This window comes from Microtus pennsylvanicus, chromosome 8 (assembly GCF_037038515.1).
Source record: "Microtus pennsylvanicus isolate mMicPen1 chromosome 8, mMicPen1.hap1, whole genome shotgun sequence".
Classification (NCBI taxonomy): domain Eukaryota; kingdom Metazoa; phylum Chordata; class Mammalia; order Rodentia; family Cricetidae; genus Microtus; species Microtus pennsylvanicus.
In genome coordinates this window covers 88,145,588-88,158,702 of record NC_134586.1, presented here as the reverse complement: position 1 = coordinate 88,158,702, position 13,115 = coordinate 88,145,588, and the positions used below count along the sequence as shown (strand labels likewise).

The 13,115-nt window shown below is 40.6% G+C and overlaps 1 protein-coding gene across 3 annotated transcripts in view; it reads left to right on the top strand.

Annotated features, from left to right (window-relative positions):
• Ldah (lipid droplet associated hydrolase) overlaps positions 1-13,115 on the top strand; it is a 67,689-nt gene that overhangs the window by 11,908 nt on the left and 42,666 nt on the right. For 2 of the 3 annotated variants that reach the window (XM_075983974.1, XM_075983975.1), the window contains exon 3: positions 5,375-5,518. The exons of the other annotated variant lie outside the window; for it this stretch is intronic. In XM_075983974.1, coding sequence (XP_075840089.1) covers positions 5,375-5,518 — 144 coding nt within the window. The remainder of the gene's footprint in view (positions 1-5,374; positions 5,519-13,115) is intronic. 3 annotated transcript variants of the gene reach the window in all.

Here is a 13,115-nt window from a genome sequence, read left to right as displayed (position 1 = left end):
AGGTGTTGGGTTCTTGAGCAGCTTCGTGATAGAATAGCAGGCATATTGTAAGTAAGGGGTAAAAGCGCCCAAGATTCATCTGGAGAAAGGTCCTCAGGGTTGGGGTCCTCTGCCTGTTAGCTGTTTCTGGCTGGTGAAAGGGCCTAAGCTTGTAGTTCTTACAGTCTGTCGGAGTGCGAGATAGGGCCTGATACACAGTGTTCCTTTGTCCCATCACTGACTTCTGATCCAGAAATCCGGGGGTGGCACAGTCATTCTTCAGAGGCCCTTCCTCCAGGGCCTCATTGTGCACACCAGGTCACATTATGGGAACTTGTTGCTGAAACTTGATGCAGATAAGTCCTTTGGGTTTGATAATTGTGTTAAATTATGGGGCAGAGGTGGTGACCCAATTCATCTGGGTTTTGAAATCTCTTCATGTGCGCAACAAGAGAATTGTTACTTAAGGGCCCAGGGATGTGTGAGTGACCGAAAAGCTGATGGTCGGAGTGGGCAGAGTAAGTCTTAAAGTAACGTGAAATAGTTGATGAAGGGGGAAACCCCCGAACTCCCCCACCTAGTGGGATTCATTTCTTCTGAGTGTGCTGCTGAAAAGTGCTTGCTGCCCTTGAGGTGTGTGAAGTGTTAGACAACAGTGAGTGAGGGAAGCCATGTTTGCTGTGTGGTGAGGAGGTAGAGGGAGCAGTTAGCGGAGGCACTGCGGATACCGGGAAGTGCGACACATTCCTTGTCCCGTGATCTCTTTTCTTGTGGCACTTTAGGATTTTCAGATGTGTCCTTTATGTTTGCTCTGTTCCTCTGTGGCCTTCACTGTTTTCCTCAGATCCCTCAGAGGCCTAGGCTGGTTCTGCGTGTGAGTTGGTATGATTCCCGTACCTTTATTTGGGGCCGCTTCTATGTAAACTGTCAGGAAAATTAGGGCTCAAACTTTTGGGTGAAGTCATCCAGAGTTTTGTGTTTTCTCCAGCATGCCACTTTCAGCAGCCTCCATTTATTTATTTTATTCGGGGGGACTTTGATTGAGGACAGCCCAGTCTACACAGTAAGTAGCCAGGATGTGCTAGAGTGTGAGAGACCCTGTCTCCAAAGGGAGAAAGAGAATGAATACATTGGAAAATAGACAGTAATGGAAAGAGACTAGCTTCACTAGGTGCAAAGACTGTATACAGAATCTAGGAATTGGATTCAGTATTTCATGTATGTTGTGTTTAAAAATATAGCTCTATTACTAAATGTATCCCAAGTCCCACTTTTCCTGTATCTATTAAGATGAGCATGTGAATCTTTCAGTTTATAAGTATGACAGATACAGTTGATTTTTAAATGTTAAATCAGTGGTGCCATCCTTTGATCAACTCTATTCAGTCACAATGTTTATCTTTTAACCTTTTGATGAGTCAATTTGCAGCCCTTACTGTATAATTTTTCATCTCTGTTCACAGTGATGCTGACCTGTAGTTTTGTTTTTCTAGACGTTGCATCTGGCTTTGATGTGATGGTGATATAGGACCTCACAGAATAAGCTGATAACTATTTCTTCCTTGCATGTTTTCTTAAAGAATACATATAAACTGATAGTATTTCTTCCCTTAAATGCTTGGCAGAATTCACCAGTGAAGCCTTGCAGGTCTGGATTTGTTTGTGAGCTCTTCAGTCTTTAAGCTTGACTTTCTTTAGTTCATAGTGGGCCTATAGAGATTATCTAATTCTTCTTGAATAAGCTGTGATTCTTCCCATCTTTATAGAAAGTGGCCAATTCTGTGTAAATTACCACAATCTTTAGTTCATAGTAGGTCTATTGAAATGATCTAATTATTTTTGAATAAGTTGAGATGTTTTCCATCTTTATAGGCAGTGACTTATTTTGTCTAAATTACCAAACATCTAATGTTTTCTAATTATTCTTTTACTGTTGAAAAGAAATGATTGAAATATGATCATGCCTAAACCCTCTTAATCCTGTGTTGATAGACTAAAGGGCAAATTTCCTATCATGGTCCTCAGATCCTGACTGGTTTATTTCTCCTCATCCTCCCTTCTGTGTAAATGCTTCTTAGCCATATTCCTTAGTCGTGATGCTATTGGATGTAACGAGAAGAGCCAAGGGTGGAGGACCACTTCTGTTGCTTTAGTAACTAAGCTCGTTATTTCTTCACGGCTTTCATTTTACCCTTTGGACCTCAGCTAAAAAAGTCACTTCCTCAGACCTTGGGTTTGTTGTTTGTTTTTTTAAGTCATACTGATCTATTTGTTTTAATTGTACAAATTATCACATGTGTGAATCAGGTCACCCATTTGATTATGTCTTTATTCTCTCTTCATGTATAAACTCCATGGAGCGCCTTGCATGCCTGTGTATGGCACAGTGACTTCCAAACAGTGACTGCCCAGTACAAATGTAATGGTTACAATAATATATAGTGGAAGCTGTAATACTGACAGAGAGACTGAGCATGCTGTAGTTGGCATTCTACTTGGTGGTAATAAAATACTGTATTAAAGCAAGGAGAATTAATTGAGATCATATTATAAATAAGAGGCAGAACCCAAACTTACACCCTGAGATAGGCAGAAAAGGCTGTTCTATAGTTATCTTGTTCTCAAATGTTTTCATATACCCTGTCATTGGGTTTGTTGTACCTAATGTTTTTAGCATTAATTGTAATAATAGTTATAACAGCTACCATTTACTAAGTGTCTACTTAGTGCCAAATTTTGTATAAATGGCTCTTCATTCGCTTACCTCTAATGATAATTCCTCCTGCAATCTCGGTGTTTTGTAAGACTAACTGTAGTCAGGCACACAGAAGATCTTAGTTTCTATTGCTGTGATAAAACACCATGGCCAGAAACAAGCTGAGGAGGAAAGGGTTTATCTTATCTTACAGCTTTCTCTTTCATCGTCCAGGGAAGTTGGGTAGGAACTCAAGGCAGGAACTGAAGCAGAGGCCATGGAGGAGTGCTGCTTACTTGGCTTAAGCAGACCACTTTCTTATAGCATCAGAACCATGAACCCACGGGTAGCATCACCTTCAGTGAGCTGGTCCCTCCCACATCAGTCACCATCAGCCAAGAAAATGCACTGCAGGCTAGTCTGGTGGGAGCCTTTTCTCAATTGTGATTCCGTCTTCCCAAATGACTCTCTAACTTCTGCCAAAAGTTGCACAACCTGTTTGTTCTTATTGCTCCATTGAAGACTGAGTTTAGGATGTGTAAAACGCTGACTTAAGAACTTAAGGTGTCCTGAGGGTTTCCCAGTGATGCTTCCAGGCATATGTTGATTAGTTGTTGTAAAGTATCGCTGTGGGACAGAAAACACTCCCGGAAGGCTATTGGTCCAGTTAGGGTTTCTACTGCTGTGAAGAGACTCCACGAACACTGCAACTCTTATAAAAAGGGAACCATGTAACTGAGGCCAGCTCACATTTCAGGTTCAGTCCATTATCATGGCGGGACATGGCAGCATGCAGGTAGACATGGTGCTGGAGAAGGAGATGAAAGTTCTGCATCTTGATCCATAGGCAACAGGAAGTGAACTGTCTGTTACACTGAACATAGCTTGAGCAAAAGAGACCTCAAGGTCCACACCCACAGTGACACACTTCCTCCTACAGGGCCACAGCTACTCCAACAAAGCCACACCTAATAGTGCCCCTCTCTTTGAAGGCCATTTTTGTTCAAAGCACCACAGCTATACTCAGTGACATCTCAGGTCTTTTTAGAGTAATATGTAAATTAAGTATAACTTCACTCAGAAGCCCAAGAAGATTTTTCAAAATGAACTCAACTACTTTGAGACCCTAGAAAGCTTAAAGAGGAAGGATTTGTTCACCATTTATTAAACCATGAATATGCACACACAGAATGGTGTACGGTAGGCTGTTTTAGCAAAGGAGAATAGGTTAAAATAAATAGAAATTTAGTGTTGGATCTGAAGACACTTTAGATCAATGCAGGGGGCTACGTTATGTAATTAGTGGTTTCATGGAACTAGCTATAGAAGAAAAGAAGTCGAGTTTGCTGTTTTGTATTTAATGCTAAGTAGCATTCCTATTCTGCATATTTACATTTATAAAGATGAAGATGCGCCATCCACATACACAGTGGGTATCCAACTTCTGTTGATTTCCCCCCTCTCCATTCCTTCTTCTTCAACTGCACAGTAGCCAGAAAGGTGACCAAAGAACACATCACTGTCTTGAGAAAGTTTTCATGTTACTTGGCAAATTGTCAGCATGACCATAAGATGGCTTAGAACTTAAAGCCTTGGTCAGAATGCTACAGAAGCAAGGTATCAATATGGATGGTGAAACCATTACAAAGTACCATGGTAGGTAGACAAGGCTGTGCATGTGGAATAGTTAGCATCTATATACCTATTAATGTGTTTCAAGCAGTATTGAACTATGTCATATGTCTATAAATTCACTTAGCATCATGTACATTGTACTTTATTCCATTTCATCAATGAGAAGTCAAACCACAGAGAGAATAAATAACTTGGTGAAGCTCACAGTTCACAGGGAAAGCCAGAGTTACAGCCCAGGCAGCCTAATTCTCAACCACTTTGCTGTGCTATCTAGGGATCTGTAAGATGTGGACCCTTGGTGTGGATGGCAATTGTGGTTTATACACTATTGCCAAAGACCGTGTTCAGCTAAAGTAGAGAGCACCTTACAGTGTGAAGAAATAGATAAATTAAGTGGAGAAATAGGTGAAAGGTAAAAGTGGACATCTGTGGAAAGGGCTACAAACAATGAAGAATTTATACAGATGATGATTGCAGGCTCAAACCCCCTAGTTCATTGTCCTTCACCCTGCAGATATATCATATTGATTATTCTGTCCCTCTATGCCAAATCCATGTCAAAAATACCTTCTGTGTACACACAAGAAAAATCATGTGTAGTGTATATGTCCATCAGTGGTCCATTACACACACACACACACACACACACACACACACACACACACACACACACACTCCAAATATTTGAAATGGAAAGATAACATTTAAAGTTGTGTAAGATTCTAACATTGATTTGACTGGCCTGTTTTTTTTCTTGTTGTTGTTACTGTTGTTTGTTTTAATTTTAGATTTTGTTCAGAATAGCCGAGGTGGTCAGATCTTGAAATTCCATAGAGACAGTATTAGTGCTTTGGGGCTTTATTCTGGTAACAGTGGGAAGCCATGTAAGGGAGATTTAAAAAGATACTTTTATGCTTTGGTTTGTGAAGATATTTCTTATGATACCTAAGTATAAGTGTAAATGTCACTGGATTTGTGAGAAAGCCCAGAGCAACCTCTTTCAGGCCTGACATCACCTCGCATGGGTCTGCCATCTTTCTAATCCACAATCTTATCTTTCCTTAGGTAACCCAGGCTTTTCCCCCTTTTACCTGCCATTTGCGAAGAGCTTGTACTCTCTGACGAAAGGCCGCTTCCCGGTGTGGATGATCTCTCATGCTGGGTTTGCCTTGGCTCCCAAAGATAAGAAGATTCTAGCAGCACCAGAGGGTATGTCCTTCTTACTTGACTGGCAGTGAACGTGTGTCCATGTTTCTAGAAAGGCTGTCAGCATTCACGGTTCACAAGTGATCACCTCTGCTCGTGGTCTTAGACCCCAGAGGCCACGTTTTTTATAATTGTAGAGCTAGTTTGTCTTTTGCAGATAATTTTTATAAGGATTTGGACACACCAACAATATGAGTATGAATCTCCCTCTTTACTTCCTAACTAGTGACCAGTTGTATAGTTATTGATAATGTGCGTCCAAAGTGGACTAGAAGAAATGCTGGAGGAAAAGAATAAAACGTGGTCTGTAGAGATGCATTCTCCCTCCTGGCCAAAGAGTGGTGACAAGACAGAGTGCCCTGCTGATCAGGGAGTCCACAGTAGGGGTTAGAGGAGACTTGGTGATGTAACGGATGCCATAGTTTGAGCTGCTGTGGTAGAACACCATGGACTAAGTAACTTACAAGTAAATTTATTTCTCATAATTTTCTGCTTTCGGCTGGAGGGGATATAGGGTTGGGAATTGTACCTAGAATCGTGTGGTGCTAGGAAAGTACCCCAACACTGACCACATCCTCAGCCCATGTGTGTGTTGTAATTTCTCAAGGCTGAAAGGTTTAAGGTGAAGACCCTGGGTGATGCATACTGGGATGGAAAGTCCACTCCCTCCTCATAGTGGGAAGAGCTCTTGAGATCCATACAGTAGCCCCATTAGACTGCTCCCCAGAAAGGATTCAGTCTCTAGTATTACCACATCTGTAGGTAAAGGGGGGGTGTAATCACTAGGTCATCGATGACCTGTTGACGCCCGGGTGGGTCTGGGATGTGTGGGTGGAGGCGAGTGGGAGTGACTGTAAAGCAGCACAGAAGGAGGCGGGGTCAGGAGGGCTGCTGCTCTGCGCTGTCTGGAGAAGGGAGGGCGGGGCTTCTGTGTGCTAACGTGCTAGATGCTTTAGCAGGGAAAGGAATGCTATTATTGTACATTGCAAGCTACCTGTGTTTTCCCGTAGAATTCTAGCATGTTTACTTTCCTAAAGATCTTATAAATGAGGGAAAATACATAATTAAATTCCCAACAGATGTCAAACTCAAGAGTCTTCACTGTGGAGACTTTACTGCTTGTTTCATTCCTGGTCCTCAAAGGTCTCTCTTTCTGTTTTAAAGATACAGCAACATTTTACCTTTGTATTCTTTATGATTGTACATTTCTGATCCTTTCATTATCTGTGAATGATCTACATGCTACTCAAGGATAGCTTGATTATGTTTCTTTTTTAACTATGGACTCTGGCCGCCCTCCATCATATCACATATAGTCGTCGTCTGATTTAAAATAATTGTCATTATGATTATGTATGTGAACTCTTCTGAATACCCTGTATATTCACCTAGCTTTTGGGAAGTGTTGCAGTTAAGATAAGTAATATCAATTTATCTTGTTCATAACTTTACAGTTTATAGATGATCTCTTACTTCCAATGACTAATACATGATTTTATTCATCTTTTGAAGTAAATACTGCATTTTCAAATTAAAATTATTTATATGCCTTTTATGTAAAATTTAGATGCTAAGTAAAATGTTTAAGAATTTCTGTTTTATAATTTAAACTTGAAAATGAATATTATAACATAATGCTTTGTTTTGTTATGATCAAAAATTAACTTCAAGTAAATATATTGGCATGTTAGCATTGAGAGACCAGATTCTGTGCTACTTTAATGTTGTGTAAGTCAACCAGGAGTCGTACCCAGGTTGAGTTAAATCCACGAGAACTGTCAGTTGGTGGGTGTTATCTTCAGTGATTTTTTTTGGTTATTATTATTATTTTGTTTTGTTTTTTGAGACAGGGTTTTTCTGTGTAACAGCCCTGGCTCTCCTGGAACTAGCTCTTGCAGGCCAGGCTGAGATTGCAGGCCTCAAACTCACTGAGATTCGCTTACCTCTGCCTCCCAAGTTCTGGGATTAAAGGTGTGCAGCCTTGTAATTATTTTTAAACCCCTTATAAAAATGTAATGATAAGCTGTGTATCCTAAACATGAGTAATATACTTTTTTGCATAAAGGTGCTTTACAACATTTATTTACTGCTTCTTCCTGTTCGGAGATCATAGTTGGCAAATATGATGCACTGAGAAAAGGACGTAGTGTAGAATTGTTCCACAATAAGTAGTAGACTTCCAGTTTCATCTCTGATGTGTTAGGCTTGGAATCTACTGCTCCTCTCCTCACAGCGAGAAGATGGACAATCTGAAAATCTGTGATTTTTCTTAGCTATGTCAGACACTCAAGACAGCAGGACCAATGCCATGTACAACCTGGGGAGGTGTCTCCACCATGGAGGGACAGCTTACTTGAAATCTTAGGGAAACCTTAAGCCGGGAAAACACAGATGGAGGTTGCGGTGAATTGCCGAGCACAGGTGAAACGCAGGCTGTGTAGAGAGTGAATGGAAGCTCTCAGGGGACTCCCCACACTCTCTTGAGCATTACCTCCAGGAACTCCTCCTTCAGTTGTGAGTCAGTGTAGTGACTGTTGTTGTAGATTGCTGCTTGTTTGGTTTTGCTTTTTAGATTTGTTTCATTGTTTTATGTGTGGTGTGGTGCCTTCATGCACACCATATAAGCCCTTGATGTCTGAGGAGGTGAGAAGAGGTAGGATTGGAATCACAGGTGGTTGTGAGCCACCATGCGGATTCCGGGAATTGAACCCAGGTCCTTTGCAAGATGAACAAGTGCTCTTTACTTCTGAGCCATCTCTCCAGCCCTGTCTGTTTATATTTTAAGACAAGGTCTCATGAAATAGCTCAAGCTGTCTTTAAACTTGCAATCCTCTGCCTATACCTCTCTAGAGGTGGGGTGGTAGGAGTGTACCACCATGTCCAATTATAGTTTAGATTTTAAATGTCCCCAGAATGTTCTGCTGAGGGACTGGTCTCCAGTGCAGCAGTTTTCAGAGGTTAGGGTAGGGCCTATGGAGGGCTCTGACCTCATGAGTGCACCACTCCATCTAGGGATTCATAACATAATGGGATCTTGGGAGGTGGTAAACCATTTTGGAGTAAGTGGGTCATTGAGGTCATAACCTTGGAGGTTATTTTTTTCCCTTTCCTCTCTTTATTTCCCAGTCACCAGAAAGCCAACAGTTCTGTTCTGCTATTCCTTGCCTAGATGGTCTTTCCCAAAATACCTAAAACAATAGGGCTAGACAGTTATGGGTTGAAACCTTTGAAACCATGAGCTAATCTCCATGGGATCTTTGCCATGACAGTAAATCTAACACAGTAATTATCTGAGAATATCGCCCAGGGTTTTCCTGAGGAGGGAAGAGAAGAAATCATTTTACAGCATTCCCAAAGAATTCTCAATAGCAAATGCTACTCTCTAGGGGACGAGACTCTGCCAGACCTTGTCTAACCCGAGGGAAGGGCTCCTGGTCTTCTTGCCTAACATAGAAAAGAAAGTAATTTGAAAAGTATTTCTTTCCTCAGACAGAGTCTCAGCCGCACCCCCCATGACATTAAGTATAAGGTTGTAGATCACTTTCCTCCCTTATTTTACCCCATGTCAATAGACTTGGTATAACAAAGGTGTGTGCACTGCAAGACACAGGAGCAGATCGGGAGGGCTTAGGGGAAACCAACTGTGAGAAGGGTGGAAAAGCAAAGATGTGGAGGAAACCAAAGCCTCTGACGGATATTAAATGTAGCTCAGGTCCTGGCCACCTTGACATCAAGCTTCATGCAAGGATCTGTTTCCCTCGGTTCCTAGAACTGGCACATCACGTCCAACTTCAGTCATAAAGTTACAAGGCTTCGTAAAAGGCAAGAAAAAGGCAAGACGACTAAACAAACTGTGACTCCTAACCAAACTCAGATGTGCCTAGTGCCGATTTTCAGACTATCAGATAGAGGATTTAAAATAAACATGGCAGTCAATATTGAGACTCCACTGCGAACTGTAACACACTGCAGAAGAGTGGGAACCCAGTGACAGCTGGGAACTTTTAAGGGAATCAGAAGGAAGTGTTAAATACTGCAACAAAATGAAGACCGGCTTCCTGGGCTTGTCTTTAGACTTCGTGCAGCTAGGAGAAGGATCTGTGGAATTGAAAATAGGCCAGTAGAAACTTCCCAAACTGAAATACAACTACAAAAAAATAATGTTTTTAAAGAACAGAATATCCAAGAACTGTGGGACGTTTCAGAGGTTTGACATCCACATAATACAGTACCAGAGAATGGAGAGAATGGAGCCAGAGTAATGGAAGCACTTAAGTCAAATAATAAAACTCAGATTCAGGAAACGTGGAGTACACTGAGCAGGATAAATACTCAAAATCTTCGCCTTTGTGTTCACCATATTGAAATTATAGGGAACCAAAGGCAAATAGAAGCCTTGAAAGAAGACAATGATGAGACTTCTGGCGCCTTCTTGTCAGATATAAATTAGAGGGGAATAAAGTAAAATATTTCACTCTGAAAGAAAAATATCAGCAATCTAGAATTCTGTGTCTAATAAAATTACCCTTGGAAGTAAAGGATGAGTAAAGCCTTTGAAGACAGAAGCTGAGGAGACCTTTTGCTTTAGCTCTGCCCTAGGAAAGAAGAATGAAGACAGAAAATCAGACCTATAGCAAGAATGGAAAGGCATGGCTAGAGCCATGGCTGACCAGTTAAGAGGACTCTGTCTTCAGAGGACCAGAGCTCAGTTCCTTCACCCATGTCCAATAGGCCACAGCCACCTGCAACCCTGCTTCCAGAGCATCCAGCACCTCCTCTGGTTTCTGGACACCTGTGTTTGTATGTGTGCATATATGCACACACACACACAAATGTGTGTGTGCTGGTATGCACATGCATACACAAACACTTGTGGACAAGCCAAACCCATACATGCATGTACACATACACACCCATATGTACCCAAACATACACACACATGCATACACACCACACATACATACATGCATGCACAAACATAGGTATACTCATGCACACAACATATATTGATGTGGGAGTGATTTTTTTCTAATCTGTTGCTTTTATTGGTTAATTAGCAATTACAACAAGTTTGTAGTCATGTTAGGTTCTCTAGATGTGCATAGATATAGTTCAGTAAGATAGGCATTCTTCATATCTTTCAAAGACTACAGAATATGGCATTTAATGTTTTAATAATTAGGGTTTTTCATGACAATGAGACACATCTGCTCCTGGCAGCACCAAGCTACTTCAAGAGGAAGATGGGCATCGAAGAGGCTACTTATGGAGTTTGGTAGCCATTTGGGCAAGAAACTGCTCTTGCCTGGACTGCTTATCTGGACACAAAGAACCCGCAGAGAGAGGACTGCTGAACTTGCCTAAAGGTGAGATGGTCTTTTGGTATTCCTGATTCATAAAAGAGTCTGCAAGACATTCTACAGGACACAGAAAAAAGTGACTAAACTGTCTTTAAGATTTCCTGCTTCATGGAAATGTCTGCTGGATACTATGGCCTGAAGGCTGAAGATAGATGCCCCAACAGTACGAAAAATCTTTGGGTGACTGTCCAGACAGTGAGATGTCTCTGTCATTTCTAGAGTTTTGGATTTCTTGTTTACTTAGGTAGTATTATATCCGTCTGGAGTCTTTGATGGAGTTAAAGAATAAATAGTTATAGATTTCCTTAGTTATGATAAAAGATAAAATAGATATAAATATTGTAACTGCAATTCTTGCTTGATAACTGTTTTGCTATATGTAATTTTACTATGTTAAAATGAAAGTCTTCTTTTTGTTTAAACAGAAAAAGGGGAATGATGTGGGAGTGATTTCTTTCTAATCTGTTGCTTTCATTGGTTAATTAATAAAGAAACTGCCTTGGCCCATTTGATAGGCCAACCCTCAGGTGGGTGGAGTAGACAGAACAGAATGCTGGGAAAAAGAAGCTGAGTCAGTCGGTTGCCATGATTCTCCCACCCAACACAGACGCAGGTTAAGATCTTCCCTGGTAAGCCACCACGTGGGCTAACAGATTATTAGAAATAGGTTAGATCATTATGTAAGAGCTAGCCAATAAGAGGCTGAAACTAATGGGCCAGGCAGTGTTTAAAAGAATACAGTTCCTGTGTAATTATTTTGGGTAAAGCTAGCCGGGTGGTGGGAAGCAGCTCACTGCTCATATTACAACAGAATTGCTCAACAATATATACATGCACACACACACAAATTAAAAATATAAGAGAAAAGCTAGGAAGGAGAAATGAGTAAAAGCTTTAAAAAAGTTCATTATTCTAAATTTACCTAATAACTGCTCAAATTAATTAGTGATGATAATGTGTGGGTAAGTGGTCGGAGTCTTGGCAATGGTTTAAAGGATGAACCAGAACAAATACTATTATGGCAGTGTTATATAACATACATGAACCGAAGGCAAAGTAATATACTATTACTTGGACTTAGATTAAGTGCTGCAAATTCTAGGGCAACTACTAAAAGTGTTTTAAGAAATATAGGTACTATGATAAAAAGAGAAAATGGGATAATTAAATATGCTTAATTAAGACTAGAAAAAGTTAAAGAAAGGGGAAAGTCAAGTGTATCAAATAGAAAGCACTTAGAGTAGCTGCAAAGGTGGTTCAGCAGCCAAGAACACTTACTACCCTTGCAGAGGACCCAAGTTGTGCAGCTCACAGCCATCTGTAACTCCTTCTCCAGGGAAACCAGTAACTTTTATGGTCTCCCCAGGCACCTGCGCTCAATGCACATACCTACACTTAGATATTCACATGACACATAATTATTTTAAAAATCACTTGTAAGTTTTATACAATCATTTATCTATTGTATTAGTAATCAGTTTGACAATGAATAATTCAAAAGACAGTCTCTCGGAGTACATAAAAGTAAGGCCCAACTCTCTACTGTCTACAAGAAACTTTATGTGTAAGAGGCTAGGTAATTCCTAATGAAAATTATCTGTCCCCATTGCTCAAACTTCTGAGTGATATGCAGCTATCATGTCTTATCTTGGAGAGGCATGTAGTTTAGAGAGAATTCTTAATTATAGCAACAGCAGCAGTCATAGTAGCCATTCAAATATATTCTGAAATCAGAAGCAAATAAACAGAACATGAGCCGCAACTTTAAAGTGAAAACAGACATGAAGGGTCACCCATGATTAGTGTTCTCAAACTTTGGCATGTCTCAAAGTTACCCAAAGGTTTATTAGAATAAGTAATGATAATAACTACTGATCAGTAGACACCACCTGAGAGTCTGCATTTCTAGCAAGTTCCCAACAGTGTTCCTGCTGCTGGTCCTAGGACCCCATCTTCCAGAGCTTGGTCATGGATTCTTCCCTACTATGTACTAGTGACCCACATAAGTGAAAGGTGTATGTATGTTGTGGGTCAGCATCTAGGAAATATGTTTGTGTTTTAAAATGACTTTTGCTCATTTATAACTTTACTTGAATGCTTATTGTTTGGATTGGTTCTATACTTAATAATGTGTTAATTACTTAGCATTAGTCTGAGCTCTTTGCTACCTAATGAGAACAGTGCCATCTAGAGGCCCAGAGGCCAGCGGACGTTGAAGGGGGATGAAAGGGCAGTCTGTC